Here is a 22028-nt window from a genome sequence, read left to right on the forward strand (position 1 = left end):
AGGAATCTTCTACTGATGCCCGGCCCAAGAATAGTTACACGAAAGTCCACTTGCTATCTATTTAATTGGGATTTCTGTGTAGTGGATAAGAGAAATCGCATTACAAAAGTACGACGCAAGAATACAACAGATAGGAAAATCAACCGCCGTCATTTTTTCTTTTTTTTATGCCACCGGAATGTCACGATGTTCTGGAGCCGATCGATATTTGAGCTAACGTAATGTTGCGGTTAAAATCTTTCTTCATGAAGAAAGGAAACACTGGTTTGTATGGAGTGTGAAAAGGGAAGCTCGTTTTTTTAGTACTCCTTTCATTTATAAGAATTTTGAATATCTTACGCATTTCAAAAACATGTTGGAAAATAAATGGGTGCGCGTGATTCCCACTGTGACATTGAACTGAAAGTTCGTATTGTACAGACCTGTCTACATGGAGTGGTATGAAAGGCGACCTTCTGAAACTGATGCAGTCCGTTCTTACAGATGCAAACTAAAATAATAGCGATGCTTTAGTTGTTACACTGTAATTCACTAATAATTTCATTCCTTAATTTTATATTTTCAAAGATTGAGGAATTCTAAACCATTGAACACGAATCAGCTTTGCTTTCAAGGTAATACTTTTGAGGAATAGTTTAAGAGCAATCTCAAACTATTTCTCTCTTCCACCTTGAGTACCTCGATAACATTTTCAAGGTAAAAGAAAATTGACAGCGCCGTCGAAAGTTCAATTTAAGAATACTGCTAAACTTTCTGCCTTTTTTTTATCTCGAAAATTTTATTTTCCACTTTTGATTCGACTGAGAATCTGACGTGGGATCTTGAGAAAAAGAGCGAGCTTACGACTTTCTCTTAACGCCTTTGTGAAAGATAACCTAATTACCTCCACGGAGCAGCTGGTTACCTGTTTCCTCCCCCTGCATAAAGAATGGAACCACCTATCGAGTGTGTAAGAGCTGTCGACTTACATCTCATTCGAATTTGCTTTTCTTTCTTCTCCGATAGAAAGAGAGTTTACTTGAGGCGTGCGGGAGAAATCGAAGAGCAACTTTCTACTCGAAGCTTTTTAACTTCGCGGCAAATACGAGGGCGTGGGCTTGGCGTCTGGTTGTCCCTGAGAAGCATCACCGATTGGCTACATTGTAAGTGTTGTCGCTGTGTGCTGCCGGAGTGAAGAGAAGGATGCATTTCGCTAAGCCTAACTTCCGTACCTCGCGACTAGTTTGTATGCGTGTGCAGCCATCGACACAGTAGTGCCGAAGATCGTTTCCGTCCTTACCTACATCAGGATGTTTCGCGAAGAAGAGCTGCTTTCCTAACAGACACGAGGGATTTACGACAATCCGCCAGTTAATTCCGGGAATACCGAGACAATGGTCACTATAGTAGCGATGGAAGATAAGGGCAGAAACAGACCGGCTGCAGCAATTATCTCTTTTCCCATTCTACCTCTTGTCAGGGAATGACAACATATGACCTTCCTGTGGTAGGGACATACGGAACTGACATTCTCAAGGGGAACACTCTCTGCGGCATCAGTTCCGAAGAACGCCCTCGGGATTGTTTCCAGTAGCCACAAGGTGTGTTAAGCAATCCTGCGAAACCTGTTTGCAACGGAGGTCACGGCGTTCCCCCCTCTATCGCAGTGACTTAATGCAACAGTTCTCAGTTTAGTGTTACATGTGCAACAGCGAATGTTGTGGACATCAATGATGTGTTCTGGTGTACTGTACTGAATCCTATCTCGACGATCGTGTTCAGATTATGGAGGATGTGATGACCACCAATAGCGCAGGTAAGTGTCACTTTCTCCCCTCTCCTACGCTGCTAAAAGATTGAATTAGTGCTTCAGTAACTATGAAGTGCTTAACTGGAAAGCCAGAGCTGTCATGTGACCACGTAGTCAGATGCTCTCCGTGTTTAGAGGAACAGCTTGCCACGCGCTAACAGAACATGTGCAATGTTTCTGTATCGTATTTCAATTCATATTATTATCCATAATTGCTAATATCAATTAGCAGTTGCGTTTTTTTAGTTTCTCGAAACTGATTTGAACACATCCAAGATCTTCATTGTACCGCTACATTGTTTATAAATCAAAGGAAAACACGTGACAAACTTGGAAAATCAACAGAATAAGTTCAGTGCATGTTTAATGCCGAAGTTTTCATGTTTCCTGTCAGCAAACTGCACGGAAGTAAACTGTAGTCAATGCAGTCCTGTGATCTTGCAAAGAGAACAAAAAGATCTAACAAAAGCTGCTTTCTTTTTAGGGGGGGGGTACAACAGTTGTATTACATAACTGAAATAACAAAACAATACAGAGTGAGGGACAAGCATTGACACCGACTAGAATGCGAATCCCCACCTAGAGCCAACAATCGGCTCTATCCCTTGCTGATATTCTGCTTCCTCTTAATTACTCTCATTATTTCAAAAATAATCGGGAATAATGCCTTTTTAAAACTTTTTGATAAATTTGTTAAATCAAAATCAAACGATTAATGTTGTTATGAAAAGGAAACTTTGGTAGGAAGAGGGCTGAACAAATAAAACCTTTTGGGAAGGTGTACACACCAAGTGGCAAGGATTTTGCTGATGTAGCTGATTTTTTGAATAAATTCGGCGTCTCAGAAACGAATTTCATCAGAAATCCATCCGCCAAACGTGGACGGAAACGAACTTCTACAATCATTTCGTCTAAATTGCTTTATCTGTTCGCCTTTTATGTGATGGTTATAAATAAGTCTTTTAAAATCTTAATGTGGTTTCTAATATTCTGTATAAAGAAAAGTCATAACATTTGGCGTTAGGCCCGATAGGAATGGTCGCATGGCATGGATATGGCCAATTTTCTCTGAAGGGGCGACAATTTCTGCCAATTTTGCAAACGGTAGCTCACATCGCGATATTGTATAATATTACTTGACCCTGAAGGCGCTGGTTACTTTCAGGAAGATGATGAATCCGTCTATCGCACTAAAATGAGTCTTTTAAAAAGCAAAATGATGGAATATCATCTTCCCTGGCCAAAGTATTGGAATGCGGCAGTCTGGTGTGAAGTTATTACTATTACAAATCACTTCAACCATCTCCCATCATTAGTTCCCTTTCAGACACCACTGCATTCCATGCAACGTTGCGTTCAAACTATTAATAAGGCATGCGTTAGTCGGTGCGAGGCGGGGATTTTAATTTTGCAGCTAAGCAGTGAAAGCCTGTTTTGACGAGAAAGTAATGAAGTAGTCGTTTCAAAGGTATGACAATATTAAAACAGTATTAAAGTACATCTGACGTACTTTAAATTTAGATAAATTCACAGCCGTCCTGTCCTGGGATGTAAAAAGAAATCCCAGGCAACTCAGTGCTAGAATTCAAGTATGTCGGGAATTAAATATTTTAATCTTTTTTAAAGTTTTAACTAAACCATGAATATTAAAAAATTGGTAGCGAAAGAACACAAAATCAGTTTATCCTCCTTTTGAAATAGCCAGAAGATGCTACCAAAATATCCCTTTTTATGACCACAGCAAATATTTTGCTTTCACCATTTTTTTTCCTCCTTCTGTAATCGAATTTTCCGCCGTCAGATGTTCCAGTGTCGTAATCATAAACTATATCCAAGAGATACAACACCAGCACGGGGATGAAGTAATACACCGTATTACTTCATCCCCGTATGAAGCCATTGAAACTCGCTGTGTCAGCGGTGACTTTTTCATTGATTTGTGACTCGGCTCAGCTAATCAGATCGATATCACTTTTACAGCACAAAATGGGACGGGAAAAAAATAAAAAAACGAATATGAAAGATAAGAAATGATTCTCAGAGGTCTGTAGTCTGAGTAAAATCCCGAAGGCAACATTTCAACTTTTTTTTCCTTTTTTTTTCCCTTCCTCTTCTTCCACTCTTCTGTATTTAGATTTCCTGAACTTGAAAGAACAAGGAAGAATCAACCACTTAGCTATCATCTATATTACTTACAATTGGTGACGTACTTTTGAAGTATTCAAACCCCATCAAACTTGATCCACTACAGATTCTAATACAAACATTCGCGACCTTTAAAATATCATCCTCCGCATTCTACATCTCCCGTGAATATACGGAAGGCACCTTCTAACAGAAAGATTCTGTTTGCTCTGCTTATTAGTTCACTTATCGGTGAACATGTCGAAGATGAAATTAATCATGTCAGAGCGTTGAGTTTATTTCAAATGTTGTTTTTGCGCCGTTGAATAAAGGAGTTTTAATTTCTTGGATGACTGAAGGAGAATCTGCTGCTTAAACATGGACCATCTTCGCACACGGATACCAGAGCTGCGTTTTAAAAATATTTCAAGAAATTTAAACGACATTCTCTGCAATCTGCTTTCATTTTAAAGCTTTTATTTTTCTCGGATAAGTAATGACACGTAGATGACGTGTCATCAGAAAACGGTCTCTTATCTCTTGAACGCTGCCAACTGTTCGCTACATTAATTAACAGCTGTCATTTCGCGTCCCCACACGTTCTCTTTAATCCCGTTGACTTGCTTCTTCCAGGAAAATATCTATTGCATAGTCTGTCTACTCTCATTAGCTAATTGGGTATCGTCTCTGTAAAATTAATTCTTGTCGTGAGTTGCTGCCACTGGATACTTTAAAATTTGTTACAGAAAATATTAACTTTTCAATTAACGTATGAATTATTCTCATTTAGCAGTCAGAACCGAGGAAGAACCAATTCGCAGTACAAAATCAATAATTTAGATACAAGAGCTACTCACTGTTATGCTCGAGTTATAAAATATTTAATAACCTTAATATTGTTGAAAGTTTTTCACTTGGTTATACTATAAATTAAAGATACCAGGAAATTATATACTTGGCTTAATCCTTTATCCAAGTAAGCAAACAAAGTTTGCGCCTGAAGTATCTTCAGGACTGGGGCAACTCGTGGCAAAAGTGGTATAACTTCTCATCACTTGCCTCAGTATCCCATAATGCAAAGCACATCTCTTTGCGGGTCTGGCTCCCACTGATGAGACCTCAATAAAGGTCGAAACCGGTCTGGGTACTGACCCTTCCCTTAATGCATAGCATTATACGTGTCCGCAAGTTTGCTTAAATTTGAATAATGGATTAAACCAAGTATATAATTTCTTGGTATCTTTAAGCCTTAATATTGCTTAAATTAAGTGAATTATCCAACGGTTTTAGATAATTTATTTGCTATTCGTAGACCTTCGTGATCCGTCGCTATACACCGACGCAGGTGCAAAAATCAGTTCAAGGCAAAATGAACTCAGGCCAATTTTTCTCTCCCCCGCCCCCCATTTTCACTATCGATGTCTGCTAGTTTCCTATACAGAGAACGTGCAGGTCAGGAACCTCTGTGTATGTGTACTCCTCTGATGCATTGATTTTTAGATCCACTATAATCAAGCACTGGTATCATGACATGGGTCAGGTGAAACTGCTGTCACCCAAGTATGTTGGCTCGCCGTGTAGTTTAGCTTGGAACGTCTATTCAGCTCGGCTGCCTTGCAAGATTTGATGAGGCTTACGAACTAGTAATGGATTTTGATGGATTTATTGAGGTCCTTTCGGGTTTTATGGAGACCTGGCAGAGTAAATGTCCATGCAATAAATTACGAATAATGGACACCTTTTTGTTTCATTAAAATAAATGATTGTCCTTTTATTAAAAAAGCCGCTATCTAAACGTCAGTTTTATTTTATCTCTTTTACTGATGTTTATGTAATATCTAAAAACGATTTAAACTTAGTCCCACTTTAAGGTGGTTACTATCTCACCTGAAAATTACTGTATATTAAAGAGAGGTCTCCATAGCCCAGTTGATAGTAACTTAACCTGAAAATGAATCAGTTGGTCGCATACGGAAATAGGCAGTTCCCCATAAGCTGCCCGAGAATACATATATGTGAGAGAAAGTAATACATCTGACTCAGCGTTAACTGTTTCACGTAACACTAAACAACCACAAGTCAACTTTTGTTATCAGTGATGCAGGCTTTTGCCCCCTTGGGCAAATCTTGGAAAGAGCTGATATTTAGGCACTTAAAATGTTATAAATAGCCAGTAAAGCGAAACGATAAGAGACTAACTAAGCACTTATTAAAATGCCTTTATTAAATTTCAGTCTTATCCATATTAAGCTTTCAGTACTCTATGCTTTTTCTTCCAATTATCTTAATGGGAGTCCCACCTACGAAAGGTTTAGACCCGCAGTGCGTAGCACCGTGAGTGGGCTAAGTACTAGACCATCTGATAAGGCTGCTCTAGAGACGAAACGTGGGACTTTTTCAAATTACTTTCCGTGCCAATAAGCAAGATGGAGGTGGTCTCTCACCGGAAAACGAAAAGCACTCGCCACCTATAAACATTCATAAACACCCACGCTACAATAGGGTCGAACACGTCCTTTGTTGGTTACGAAGCATGCTCTATTCGCTCCACAAACATTGCACTCGATACATAACGCGTACATCATACATATTTCATCTTCTTATAGCGTAACTTTTAGTGCATAGAAATGCTTGAATTTCCTTCACAGCGTTATCAAATATTATTTTAATGAACTGGCCGGTCTTCAGAAGGTGTGACAATTTCAAATATATCTTTGAAGTTCGTAGAATAAAATTGTAACAGAAATCTATTTTGATATTTCATCAGGAAATGGACTGTGAAGATGATGAGATTTCAGCCACAGCCAGACTGAGCTTTCAAGAAGAAGAAAATATCGTGGCGTGGGAATTGGAAATATCTTGATTGAAAAACAAAGTGTGACTTTCCTATAGTTCTTGGAGTATACGAACAAACTTGTTAGATGGATGGTAGAAGAACGCAGTGTTAAGGAATTCATTCAGCTTTATTCATTTCAAAGCTATGCTATCGAAACAGACCTTTCTGTATTCGATCTCTTCCGAACGAAGCAGCCACAACATTCGCAAATATCTGCGATAGTGTTGAATCGTTAATGTTTTCTAAATAATCACAAATAAGCTTAAATTAAGGGGATATTAAATCCCACATAGTTTTAAAACCGAATAAGAAACTCAGAGATTGGAATCAGAGAGTTTCTTGCCGAATATAGTAAACTATAAAGTATCGGCGACACTAGCGTTAGCCAATGCAAGTGATCCTAGTATGTAGTACAATACCGGGCAACTCGTTGCAAAGGTGGGGGAAGTTCAGATCGCTATTCTTAGGTATTTTCCATAATGTAAAAACACATTTCCTAGGAAATGTATGCTGTTATTACATTATGGAGGGAGGTCACTACCCAGACCGGTTTCAGCCTTATGAGTAAGTAAAGCCGTCTCTAAAAATTCGGACGATCCCTAGGCCACTCAATCGTGGGCGAAAGACCGTCCATCTCAGCGTTGGCTCCACTCAGTGATGGCCTTCCACCCACACGCCACCACCGAGCAGAACCGCTCAAATTCCGAAGAAAATCATTCACCGACAAAGCCCCTCAGCGGGCCGTGCCAGAGAACACTTTCCCCGGAGACTCAAATTGCTTCCTTAATGCAAAAACCCCAAGGGAGCGAACTCATAATAGCTCCCACCGGTTTCAGCCTTATGAGTAAGTAAAGCCGTCTCTAAAAATTTTCGGACGGTCCCTAGGCCACTCAATCGTGGGCGAAAGACCGTCCATCTCAGCGTTGGCTCTGCTCAGTGATGGCCTTCCACCCACACGCCACCACCGAGCAGAACCGCTCAAATTCCGAAGAAAATCATTCACCGACAAAGCCCCTCAGCGGGCCGTGCCGGAGAACACTTTCCCCGGAGAATCAAATTGCTCCCTTAAGGCAAAAACCCGAAGGGAGCGAACTCATAATAGCCCCCACCGGTTTCAGCCTTTTTTGAGGCTTCATCAGTGAGTAGCTAGACCTAATACCAAAGTGTATAGCGAAAAGAACTTATGTACTCTGCGAACGAGTTTTCCAAACAGGTGCAACCGTTAAGTTACTTAAGTATAAAGAGCTAATAAGCTTCATTTCGGCAATGAAAACATTACTTAAATTAAGGGGATATTAAATCCCACATAGTTTTAAAACCGAATAAGAAACTCAGAGATTGGAATCAGAGAGTTTCTTGCCGAATATAGTAAACTATGAAGTATCGGCGACACTAGCGTTAGCCAATGCAAGTGATCCTAGTACGTAGTACAATACCGGGCAACTCGTTGCAAAGGTGGGGAAGTTCAGATCGCTATTCTTAATGTAATAACAGCATACATTTCCTAGGAAATGTGTTTTTACATTATGGAAAATACCTAAGAATAGCGATCTGAACGAGTGATCCTAGTACGTAGTACAATACCGGGCAACTCGTTGCAAAGGTGGGGAAGTTCAGATCGCTATTCTTAATGTAATAACAGCATACATTTCCTAGGAAATGTGTTTTTACATTATGGAAAATACCTAAGAATAGCGATCTGAACGAGTGATCCTAGTACGTAGTACAATACCGGGCAACTCGTTGCAAAGGTGGGGAAGTTCAGATCGCTATTCTTAATGTAATAACAGCATACATTTCCTAGGAAATGTGTTTTTACATTATGGAAAATACCTAAGAATAGCGATCTGAACTTCCCCCACCTTTGCAACGAGTTGCCCGGTATTGTACTACGTACTAGGATCACTTGCATTGGCTAACGCTAGTGTCGCCGATACTTCATAGTTTACTATATTCGGCAAGAAACTCTCTGATTCCAATCTCTGAGTTTCTTATTCGGTTTTAAAACTATGTGGGATTTAATATCCCCTTAATTTAAGTAATGTTTTCATTGCAAATGAAGCTTATTAGCTCTTTATATTTAAGTAGATTGTTGATCCTGTGTCATCCTCATAGTAATTTCAATAATATTCTCTTCAGTCTCTCATCAACAGACATCTCTATTTTCTTTGCAATGAAGTCTTATTTATTGCTGTGTGAAGATTTCTTTCATAAAGAGCTTTTGATCAATTTCTTGCTGCGCAGATTGACGATTTTCGATAATTTTTCACCCTTTCCGTTATTAAAAAATCATTAGATATTCGAGCACCGGTAATTTTAAGCTACTTTAGGCATACTATTGTGCTTTTGCATATCAAAAGTTAATTTTGTCGCTACGTTTCAAGAGCCATACTGGAATCATAACGCTATCATCCGGTACTTCATTCCTACACGTATCTGTGCAGCTTGTTCATTAACTTAAATGCCAGATACTGACAAACTTGAATTCACTCGCACAAAGTTGTTTTCTGAAAGAAGTTCATTTAAAAAAAAAGAGCGAAATAGGAAAATTAAAGATTTTGCTTAAAATCAAAATTCTAATTATGGCCAGTGTATAATCAAAATAGCGTAAAATGACCCAGAGAATAATTTTTAAAAAATCTCCTACATAACCGATTCTATCTGCACTCATAAGTCGATATGTAGGGATTTGGCATTTTTATTTTCCAGGTTTGAAACTGCAGTGAAAACGAAGAAACAAAATTATTACAAAAAAAAAATTATAAGAGTAGGGCAACACCCACTCATGAACTGCATGCATTACGAGTAGAAGAATATACTCTCGCAAAGCGTGTCGGCACTGAAGAATTCCACGGACGCATGAGAGAACGTGAGCTATAGAACGTTGAAGATCACTTGCATTCAGCGGTATGGTGACACGAAGTCATTTCAGTGGAACGGAATCGTCAACTTGAATGTTACCGTTGGTGGTCAACAAACCTCTGCCAAGTCGAATTTGCGAAATGGTAGACGTAGAGTTGGTGGAAATGCCTTTTTTTTTTCTTAAGAGGAATACGTATTTTTTGAAAGATTATTTTGTCGTGGCGTGTTCATCGGTGATTAAGCCCTAGACATATTGGCCACGCAGATGGTTCTATGCAAAGAAACTGGTGGCAGCATTGAAATCGATAAATCTGTCATAACTTTCTTGCTGTGGTGATCTAGAAACGCTTGCTATCGCAAAGGAAATAAGATTTCACAACAACCTCATATTTTACGTCAGAGATAAAAGCAGCTTCTGCCTTTATGAATTCAAAAGAATTCATAACACACAGAGATTGAGAGAGAGAGAGAGAGGTCAGTTGTGTAGTTGACAATGGAGCATTGTGAATGTAAAGCAAATCACCTGTTAATGTGCAATTATTCTGTTATATTGCACTTGCTTGCATTTAGTTACACCAATTTAAACAATCTACCGTAACAAAAGAAAGATATATAAAGAACTCGAACTCAAACTGTAGAAATGAAATTCGTCAGGAAAAAAAAGCTGGCTATACCATATGCGATCACAAAACAAACGAAAGAACCTCTGAATATAAATCAAACAAATTATTACAAAAGTAAATAGAAGGAAGAATGGATAGAACGTCTCAATCAAATGAACGATAGCAGATTATAAAATTATTGCATAGATATAAAATAAATAACACAAGTGCAAGACTGATTTCTTAGTCTTCTAGTTCTCTTTTTTTGTAACAGCGAAAGCGTGAGTCTGTAACATACCACTTGGCATAAAATCTCATGTTAGGATTTGAATAAGCGAAACAATAATTTACGTATTATTCAATGTCCATTCACAGAGATTTATTAGTATAAATGACAATAAAATTTCAGAATGTAAATCGCCTTTAAAAAAGCTATTTAGCTGTTAGAAGACTACAGTCTGTAGTGTGGTGTGGACTACAGAGAATCACGAGGAATTTAAAATTAATAGCGTAGGGGTTACAGTAAAACTCGAGATTGAATTAAATATTTTGTTTTGGACTTTAAATTCCTCCCGAGAATGTAAAAGGCTTAAAATATATGTAATGATTTCTCAGAAAGCAGCCAGACAAATTACGTGTAACATGCTAACCTCAAAAGTTCGCTGCTGTAAGGTGGAGTGATCTTAGAAAACTCGTTTGTTTTTTTTTCAAAAAAAAAAAAAAAGACACATCGCGAAGTTCCTGGTATGTGGGTGTATGCGTGAGTGGATGTGGGTGTATAAGTTAAACAGAAAAGAAACAGTAAAAACAAAAAGAGAAAAAAGAATTTAAATCCTTACAGTATTTTAACAATTTTCGATGATTTCCAGCTGGATACTGCGATATGATTTTTTAAAAAATTCATAATATCCCATTAGCTTTTCAAGGACGTACGTCGTGTAAAATGGTGTCTGTGTACAGACATTATCTAAGGCGAATATGTAATGTTTGTACGGCAACAATATCAGCGAATACCAAGTAACAGAGGTACCAGTGTTTGATATCATCAGACAGTACAATAGCACCTTCTTCTTCTTCTTCTACGCGTTATTCCCGCTTCCTATGCAGGGTCCGCGTGTTACTTAGATGCGACTTCTTGTTAGTACTACTCCCAACCGACCCGTCGCCTGGTCTGCCGCTGGGGGATATATTTTTGACTGTAGAGGCGTATGTTCACGGGGCCGGTTTGCCTGTTTGCGGGATGAAAAACGCCAGATAAACTGGCGGAAAAAACCCTACTGACCGCGCCCAAGACCGGCTAACTTGGCTATGCCTGAGGAAGATCCTCAAATTCCTCACGTCTACAACGGGAATCGAACCTGGGACACTCCTTCCCCAGGCATATGGTTGCGAAGCGCAAAGCCACTAGGCTAACCGCGCGGTCACAGTACAATAGCACCTATAAATGTTAAAACCCATACTCTTAGACTATATTCGAGAGAGAGCCCTATCGGGTGCCGATCTGTAGTATCTTATGGAGGAAAACAAATTTGGTAACATAACATACACAAAAAAAGCTAATTTATGTTGTCTTTAAAATGTTTATTAATGAACGACAAAGGAGGTAGGTGACATCCCCAGGAGTGTGCGCTGTCAATTAATTAACTCGACTCGCTGTATAACAGGCTCCTACGTGACGCAGCGAGGTCTTTGTTGCGGAACAAAGCATGTTACCGGATTGTTCGCTGACAAACGGACTCGTGCTAGCCCAAATCATTAAGCAGCAGTACACCCTAACATTCTGTAAATTCGGTTAGCCCATTAATCGATTATTTTAAGATATTCCGTAGTTTTACGGTACGAACGTAAATCGCGATATTTCTCTTTCGCTCATTGCCTCGTACATGAATCATGCAGCGATGACATCGCAAGGAAAGAGAGCCGATGACTTTTGCTATCCTTTCATCATTCGTGGACTTGTTCTAAGTTTCCGAAACTTTTTCTCTCGCTCTTCACCTAATCCTCAGCAATCGTCCGCACACAACTATGAACTACTGATTTGTAGGACGCTATCGATGTCGACATTGCCGACGCATTTCCTCCGTTAAGATGCAACATAACAGATAAAAGCAGATTGGAAATCCCACCCACCTGCATGGATGCATCCAAGAGAAAGAGGAATCCATTCTCGTTTAATAAGACTGTGAAATCTGTTCGCTCGCGATGAGTTTTTTTAATGCCCCATTTTATAAATCGCAGCTGCGTTTTGCCCCTATTAATTGTCTTTATCCTTCCCTGGAGACACAAGAAGCTGAAGCGCAAGATCTCTAGTTTTTTGCTTCCAAATATATTTTCCCTTCCATTGCATATTCGACTAACACACCGTATTTACTCTTGTAATAGATGCAAACAGTAGCATCTATTCTTGCTTCGTGCGAAGAAAGTTATTCTGGTACACGGTGATGGACGGTTCCATTTACTTCACGCTGTGACAACCAAAAAAAAAGAAAGAAAGAAAGAAAATTGAATGTCTTTAATTGCTTCAGGTCCTTTGTCTCATTCCCTCTTCTTGCATACTGAAGAGTACGTTTTTCATTCTGAGACGGCCGAGAGTTTTTAAGCTTCGAAACGTGTGTGTCGTAATCATAGCCGAATGAAGGGTGGTCTGGAAATTCTAATCAAGTTTCCGCTCTGACTTCGACCGAACAATGAGCGAGGTATAATAGAAACAGATGACAGCGTCCCCAGCATGGAGTTTCTTGCCTTTGTGTTATTAATCGAAGCTAATCAAGAAAATATTAAGTTGTTACATTTGTGGGTTTAATATTTCGTTTAAGTCATCGTGGCCGAGCACGGAGATGCGTCCTGCCTTTTTAGCTAAACATGAGAATATTAAAGTAAGAATTACTGAAAATGATAATAAACTGAAGATTCCTAGTGATCCGTAACATATTAATTTCAAATACGTGTTTAATACAATTATAAGTTTGATAACGAGTTTAATAATTAATAAAAACGACAGTCAAGTAGCTGAACTTCATTGCTCAGGAAACCGCTTTTTAACGGTCTTATCCGTTGATGAGTATTTTTTTATACGCACCACAATTAAGAATTAATCCCACAATGGCAGATGGTTACATTGTTTACATACTGGATGTTTGCTTAACAGAAGTTCTTGAGTAAAGTTTCCGATTCGTTCTATTGCTTTATTTCCTACTTACTTCCTCTTTTTATAGTTAACAGGCGAATACCATGAATCAAAAAACTTATTCTTACAAAAATCCTACAAATACATTTCGGTTTTTTAAGAATTTTTAGGTTGCATATATATATTGAGAAAATTTAAAAGGAATTTTAATAGTTTAAAACAAGCTCTCCATTAAACTTACTTCAAATGCATCAGATTTCAAGTAGTTAATTGTACCAAAGGCTTTCTTGTAACAGAATATGAAGTCTGTACAAATCACTGTGTACAATTCCTATCGCTTGGTTAATTAAAATCCGATTATGAAAAATATTCTCTTACATAATCCCACGACATGAAGACACCGTTTGACTTCTCCGATTCGTCATCTCTCTCTCTTTAATTATAATTTCAGTAACCTAATTTTTTTCTTTTCTTTTTTTTTAATTTTAATCTTGTAAGATACCTAATTAAAATTTACTTTTTCTTGCGACTTTTGTCCTCTGGACTCTTACATTTTTCCAGAACATGTTTGTTTAGTTTTCAAAAGATTTAATATAAAATTGTTTATTTTCCACATTTTTCAATTTTTTTAAATGAAAGCCAGGAGCGATCTTGTTCGTTATTAAGATTTATAAACTGTATAATTTAACAAGCTTTATCATTTCATTTAATTATTGGGGATTTTTACCCAAACATTAATCGTATGATGTGAATTCCAAAGTTCTTAAAGCTTTAGAGATGGAATGGACACCGCAGTCTTATTGTTTTTTCTTCCTTATTAGCGAAGCCAGTTATTCTGAAACAAATTGACATAATTTTTGTCTAAATTTCTGCGTTTAACTGCTGTAGAATTAGTTTCTCATCTAGTACGACTTTCCCTGCATTTTAAGAAGCGCAGATGAGACCGGAGAAGTTAGACAAACTCTGCTAATTTTAGTAAAAGGTCTTCCTAGCACTTTTCGATGAAAGTGTTTTCTCAATACGAGAACTGCAATTTTGAAATGTTTTTGATAGCAAAGCGATACTATTTGTGGGGGGGGGGGATGCTGTCATCTGTTCGCTATAATAGAACTTGACTTGGTTGTTTAGACTGCACTTAATACATTTGCCCCATAGTTGTTTATGTCTGCTCATTGCATCATGTTTTCTGACTAATTTGCATGCTATGTAGAATAATAAAACCTGAGAGGGATAGGATTTATCTCCGCTTTAAGGCGGATGTTTTCAGATGAAAAACGTATAGAAATGTTCCATCATACGACTGAAAGCGAATCCACATCTTTCCTACCGGAAGTCATAGTCGCTGCCCACAGAGGAAACTTTACGTCTCTATAGCACCATTGTACGAAATGGCCTCTACATTTTCACGTGATTGCATCCATGAAATCACTCCAGCAGTGGAGTGATTTCGTCACTCCACTGCTGGACGAATGCCTCTCTATGCTTTTTTCTTCGTTTACAAACTTTCCAATAGGCTCCAGAACATTTTGCAGATGCCTAATGTTTATCGCATTTAAATGAGTTTGTGCATTTCTGCTCCATAAATGTCCATAATCTATTGATTTCCGCATCCTTCCATCTTATTGCTAATCTACCAGGTCCCTGTTTGTCTATTTTTGTTCTTTGTGCATCTATGGTCAAACATTCTCATCACGTCCTATTCACCTCCATTTATTTATTATCTTTCATCATAGTTGCAACACTCCTCGCCTTTGTTTCTTATTTCTAAATATTTACACCGCTAACATATGTAGAAAAATATAGAATTTATCACAAATCTCCAATATATTTGATCCAGCGTATCATGAACATCATCAGGTAGGAAAAGGAGATCAGTAACTGCATTCAAAACATGAATCCCAATTCATGGGTTCGTTTATGAACCCATGAATTGGTTCATGGGTTCATAAAGAAATACATACACCTAGAAAACCAACGCTTTCACACAATTCCCCTCAAACTCGCATTTGACTTCGTTTCATTGGTGATGTCTTCGCAGTCTGGTCCCATTCAGAGACAATTTCTGGATAAAATAAATTCCTTGGCACTCCCGTATCAAGTTCACTACTGAATGAATCCAACAATAATCTTCCCTTTTTTGAATACCTTTTTAATAAACTCAACACGTAGTATTGAATTTTCTGTTTATAGAAATCCATCCTTTACAGCTATTCGTTCTCGCACTATCACAGAAAATAGGAATTGACACAAGTCTTGTCTGAAGAGCTCGCGTGATCTGCTATCCCTTCTGTTAGAAATAATGAAATAAAATAACACTCTGATTCATGATTATTCATCCGTCAACCAGACTGTAAAATCTGATGCGAAAATTTCTCTCCCTTAAAGGAATGTCTGAGCAAATAGCAAGAATTTTTCGCAAATGCACTTTCTTATATATAAAGTTTTCTAACTATATAAAAATTTCCCTCTCTCTTTCTTTCCTTATCTAGTGTCCATTAAAAGCCCTATTCGTATCATGTTTGTTACTTTGGACGGACTGGTCACGCTGCTGAGATTAGAATCCAAGAAGATCAGAAGTATTTCTGAGAATCCAGTCTGATCTTGCTTCTCATGCTGTTGCAACGAACGTTCTTTGGAAGTAGACAAAAACATTCTTCATTCCAACGGTTTCAAATTTTATCGCCTTTTTCTTGATGAAACACTCTACGAAATCGTCCGAATATTAAGTGCCTCGATTGTATGCTGGTTTCAAAGCTCTGGGAAGTAATTACTATTAACTATTCATAATTTTAATAATGATTAGGTTATTGGATTTTATTCCAGAAACTATTTCAATTGTTCTTTTTTGAACTCTAGTAGCTCGTTCCTCTCAACTGAGCTGCGATCGAGACACCGACTAGTACGAGGAAGGACATGCGGCTCATATCTTATGATTGGTGTTTTGAATGCTGTTACTGATCTTTTTTTTTTCTCTGATAATGTCCATATTATGTTGGATGAAATCTATTGAGGATTTTTAATAAATTCTATAATTTTTCTACGTGTTAGACGTGTGAATGTTTAAAAAAGTGAATACACATGTTTCTTTTTAAACCGGTTGATTTATTTCCTTCTGCGGTGTTTTTAACATTCTTAAGAAGCTCTTTCCATGGTTCTCTATTTTCAGTTTAGCCCTGTAAAACTTAAGGAATTTTTCGAGTAGTACAAGAAAAAAAAAACGATAGTAAAGCGCCATTCAAAATGTAAAGAGCTTAATTTGAATTTTCTATATATTTCATTTCAATCGTCGGTGAGCAAGGCCTGATTACTTCTACGTGAAAATCCAACCCATTATAATACATCAAGGTTTTCCTAGCTTACTTTGAAAACGTTAATAAAACCCGGCAGTTTAATAACTCTTATTTCCATAATATTCTCTTGGTGATTTTATCATTTTTGACACGAAGTTTTTCATTCGTGGCCAGTTTTGGTTGCACGACGCTAAAGACACTGCATGCTGGAAAAGTGTAATAAAAGCTCAAAATGGTGTCTGATAGTCATGTGACTTTTTTTTTTCTAAGTCATCAAATGTTCAGCTAATTTCTATCAAAAGAAATTATTCTCTTCGTTTACTAGAATTCAACTGATTCAACCATTGTCGAAGAGTAGAAAGCCAAGGAGGAGGAGGACAACTTCAGTAATGCTGATATTCCATAAATGGAAGTGAAAATACTGATTTTTTTTTCTTTCAATAAACCCAGTGGTATATTAAACCTGAATAACGTTTTCAGAAAACACAATTCTATGAGTGCTATTTTGTCCATATGGATTGTGTTGCATATGAGAAGCAGTTTCGTACCTAACTGCAGCACAAAGGGCAGGCAGGGAGATTAGGTACGACAATCTAGAGACAGAGAGAACGTGCTGTTATCGCATATTTCTTCTCATGTACTGGTGCATGACGTGCTCGGTATAGGAATGCCGGGAAGGAGAAAGGTAATTGAAGTACAAGTGATCGCGTTATCGATTACACTAAGATTAATATCCCCGTTATGGAGAAATTCCGCAGATGCGAAGTACGTTTAATGAATAACGGATTGTATTTCGAGATCATGCCTTGTGCAACCTGAAGTTTGGACGGAATAGCACAGTCGGTAGTATTTTTCTTCTTTGTCGTTGTTAACTAGCAATATCTTCCAGCTGAAATGGTCCAAGGTAATGTTTTCCACCCAAAAGGTGACCCCAAACGAGCATTCAATTCATTTTCGTAACTTTTGTTAGTGACCACTCGTCTAAATGTCGTGCGCATATCCTGTCAGCTTAATTCATTCCATGAGTGCTATTTATTTCCTAAGCCGCTTGGACAAGTCATTCCACTAGTGTAATATTAAAATTAATCCTATCCTCAAACTGAGCAAAGCTGATTTGGATTACCAAAATTATTTTCTGAAATTTTTCACGAAATTGTTTTTTTCACTGGACTTAAGGCTTCGATAACGAAAGCTTTTGGGTAGACCTGGGTTTAAAAAAAAAATAATTATTAAGAGTATTAGTTATCTGTCGATGCTTCTAAATATTTATAATATTAGTTTTTTTAGAATTGATGTTCGCAATGATAATATAAAATCTAACCGATTCGTTCTAATTCGAGACATAACAGTTGACGGACTTCACGCCCCACTAAATGTGGCGACTGTGCAGAGCGCATTCGTTTGTATGTACTGTTAAACGCGTGGTTAACGTGTACTCTCCAACGGGCTGCGGATTCGAATCCTCCCATGTTCGTGGAGGATTTGCTGTGACCACCGCTCTGCTTATTGGAGGCCTGAAGTGGCTTGAGAAGGTTCTCCTGACTAGTTAAAAAAATAAAATAAAAAATCCCTTAGTACCGTAGGTTGGATAATGTAATATGGATTTACAACCTTTCATGAGTGGAAATTGCATCATGAAAAAAATGTTATTGACTACATGTTACATCTTATTCTTATCACCATAGCCCCCAAGCACACAAGGGTTTACAGCTGTACAGAAATTGACCATACAAGTGATTTTTTTTTATTATTATCAACCAGAATGGTTGCTAATAATAAAAAATGGAGGAACGGCAACCAGAATGAGACGGTTAAAAGGGCCTACATTGAGCATTAAGCGCTCTTCGAAGAGTGCAGATTGTCGATCTTCCTTCGTTTGACGCTCTTGATCATTGAAGCGCCCGCCCAGTGTGGGATTTATTTGGCAATATGCCTTACTGCCACCTACCGAAAGAGAAGATGAAAGCTTGAAGTCGTAAAGTTGTGGTATAAATGTGTTAAAGGATCAATTTGCGTGCTCACGTATCAGCATATCGCCTATCCATCTTATCATAATTTAAGAGGGATGTAAAAATAATATTGAGCTGATCTAGGACATCCCAATGAGCAAACGTCAAGAGAATAGCACAATCGCGTCCATTGACGTCGGGGTGTGTCTGGTGCATCCGGCATTTCTTCCTCAAGGCCAGATAATGAATTAAACTGTCCATTCTCCGAAGCCTTCGAGGTGAACTTCGTAAGAAACGGCTTCACAAACGGTCTGACTCAGTTTCTGCGACATAGCAGAAAACGCCATACCACACAGCTTTCGTTAAGTAGTTCTTATCGAAGCACAGTATCCCACTTGTTCTTCTATCCATCTCATCATACTTAACACCTGAGACATGTTTCCCTTCTCTAGAATGAAGGGAAAAGTGTTACCAGATGTCGCGGATAATATAGCTAAATACAGCACACCCGCAGGGCTGTGCTGTATTCAGCTATATATCCACTCCAGAGATACGGCGAACAATAAACACTCGCTGAAAAAAGTGTATACTCCTAGAAAGATCATATTTGGAAGAAAACTTCAAGCAACTTGTATGTGCTCGAACTTCACTATTAAAAAGAATAAATAAATAAAAAATTCGGTTCCGAATATTTTAAACAGCCCTCGTAAGTTGGCTTAACATATATTTAAATTTAATGTTTAAGCTTCGATTATAATACGTGGTGATTTTTTATATGAACGTACATACATATGTGCGATTTTTTCTTTTAATTTAATAAGTTATTAATTCGTTATTTTGAATGCATATTACAAGATACTCCAAAATACGCTAATCTTCTTGCAAGTGTGAAAATCTTACTAAATAGCCTCTACTATCCACTTTTCATTATTATTGTGTCATGGTGAAATAATATGCCATTTGGTTTCTGTTCATTGAAGGTTCCCCATGATAACCATTTCTGTTAATCCGACTTTCAAATAGCAAACTGTATTTGGAAATATTCTATCATGAAAGGAATTATTCCTTCAAAAAGATTTGCTTAACCCACACCCTATAATCTCCTCATTTGTAACTTGCATGAAGATAAAAGATTATGAATGGTTAAATTGGCTATTTCAGTCGTGTAGCACGTGCAACGTCTTATGTGACATGTTAATAGCAATAAATCAAATTAAAGTATGTCACAGTCTACCATCACTACGCGCTGCAGTCTGAGTGTAGTAAAAACTAGCACACGACCCAAATTTCTTAATTTTCGACAATTTCTTAGAAAGGCTCATTTCAAATGTCAGTTGACGGTCATTTCAGTGCTGCATAATGGACACTGGAGCAGAGTAGAATAGCGCCAGTTCAGCGAGGTACATCAGCTGAATCGTACCCTGCTTTAAAGAAAGGGAGCCAGCCGATAATAGTAATTAAAGACCGAACGGATGGTTCTAGATTCCCTATAGCTCGTTAACATTTCTACCAGCTTATCGACAAACAATGGAGTCGTTATTAAGAGAATGAAAATGACTACAATACATTAAAGCAAATCTGTGTTAATAATTTATATACCTTTTTTATCTCCCTTTGAAGTGCAAAAAGTTAACAATGCAGGAATTAATTTTCGCTAACGATTCTCTGGAGAGGTTGGGAATAATATAAACACCAGTTAAAACCTAAATAGAATTACAAAATGAGCACTTCTACTGTTTGGGAGAAGCTTATCGACGTTACGTGCAATTACCAGAAGGAGAGTCAATGTTTACATCGGCACTTTCGAAACGACAATCAAAATGGTCAATATGAGGTGCTTGAGAGGAGCTAGCTGCCTTTTGGTATTGATTGCGTTGCGATGAACTATAATATAATCATGACTGACCGCTTTCTCCAAATATCTATTGCACATCTATCCTCTACGATGTGATCTAAGCATAATTTGTGCCAAAAGGAATGGAGAATATTATTGAACGGGTAGTTAGCATTTCAGTATAATTGTGTCTTTATACCCCATTTCTCTCTTTCTTAAATCGGAGAAGCACGTTAGTCAGCGCAAAGTAACATATCTAGCTGTATTACCTCGAGTGTTTGGAGGCAAGTCGAATATTTTGGATCTTCTAATGCATTTTTCAATAATATATATATATATATATATATATATATATATCCCAAACAGATATATTGATAATAGTGTCCTCTACTATCTCCTAACTGAAAATCAGAGAGGGTGATCTATTGTAATTAAGTTAACTACTAAGAGTATCTTAAATTCTTCTTCCTCAATCTTTAATTATATATTTTTAATTATGTACTTTGTGTAGGACTTTGGCATTACTAAGTTTATCAAACCACCATTAACTTCGCGAGATCTAGTATTCGCCTTACGCCAATACTTCCGTTTTAATAAAGCAAGATCAAAGCTTCAAGAACTGAAAGGCTTGAAACCACATCGCTACACTTTATTGTCTTGTATTTCGCCATTAAAATACGCCTTCAAACGATACTTAAGCCTTATTTTATTATTCCTCTGCCGTGGGATTGTGACCACTTAGCGGCATGGCCTTGAGGAAGGGTGGCCTTCCAGAACAACAGACTTTAATAAGGATAAGCTTAAAATTGCTGTGCAAGGTCTGAGTAATACTTAATGCCTTGGGGATTGCAATTTTGATAGAATGCCAAGGACAAAAGACTTCAGCGCACCTTCATTAATGGAAACTCTGCTGTTTATCCTTGATCAGCGTTGCTGTTCACTTCACGTAATGTCATGACCTATGTTTTGTAGTATTTTTATGGTTAAAATGTGCTCGGACTTCAATAACTTAGACACTCTAGGTGTTTATGTGCATTTATACAAAGGCGAACGATTACAAATCCGTTATGTAGATTGAAATGATATTTAGAGCTCCGAAAACTTGTCATCCTAGTAGCAAGAGGAATCGGTTTTATTTTCGTTATATAGAGGGCTTCGTTTGTTGTCGACCGAGATGGATATGAAGTTGTTTGCCTGTCTCCATGGTAACAATGAAATGAACTATAGTAATCAATGCATGTTTCCTCTATCGTCCAATAATATTGCCAATAAGTGTTTTTGTAATTTAAGTGATTCTGTTATTGATGAAAGTTCGTTGACTTCTAAGTAGATTAGAAACTTACTTTGTTTATGCTGTTGAATGATATAGTTCGCGACTGTCGTCTTTAAAGCTGTTCTTTTTTGATGAAAAGAAATCGCCTTTTAGTGCTGATTCCGAAATAACAATAAAAAAATGAAATTGTGAAAGAGGCCCAACTTTTTACTAAATGCAGAGATTCTTCTACAACTTTCACTACTAGGTCACAACGCTCAAGGTTAATTTCTTTCTCAAAGTATAAACATTTGGTACTCCCTCGAGGAAGGAGAAACTTGTTGGTTGAAAAGTGCATAACAA

General features: G+C 37.7%; 1 protein-coding gene across 3 annotated transcripts in view; it reads left to right on the forward strand.

The window, feature by feature from the left end:
* Window positions 1-22028, forward strand: part of LOC150094093 (calcium/calmodulin-dependent protein kinase kinase 1-like) — a 349079-nt gene that overhangs the window by 175898 nt on the left and 151153 nt on the right. Inside the window, exon 1 of one of the 3 annotated variants that reach the window (XM_090412064.1) lies at window positions 1693-1795. The exons of the other annotated variants lie outside the window; for them this stretch is intronic. Within the exon in view, the coding sequence (XP_090268190.1) occupies window positions 1765-1795 (31 nt within the window). The 5' untranslated portion in view covers window positions 1693-1764. Of the gene's footprint in view, window positions 1-1692; window positions 1796-22028 lie in introns of those variants that run through there. 3 annotated transcript variants of the gene reach the window in all.

The sequence above is a fragment of the Typopeltis vanoorti genome, chromosome 22 (genome assembly GCF_054136105.1).
Source record: "Typopeltis vanoorti isolate ZY-2024b chromosome 22, IOZ_Tvanoo_1.0, whole genome shotgun sequence".
NCBI lineage: Eukaryota > Metazoa > Arthropoda > Arachnida > Uropygi > Thelyphonidae > Typopeltis > Typopeltis vanoorti.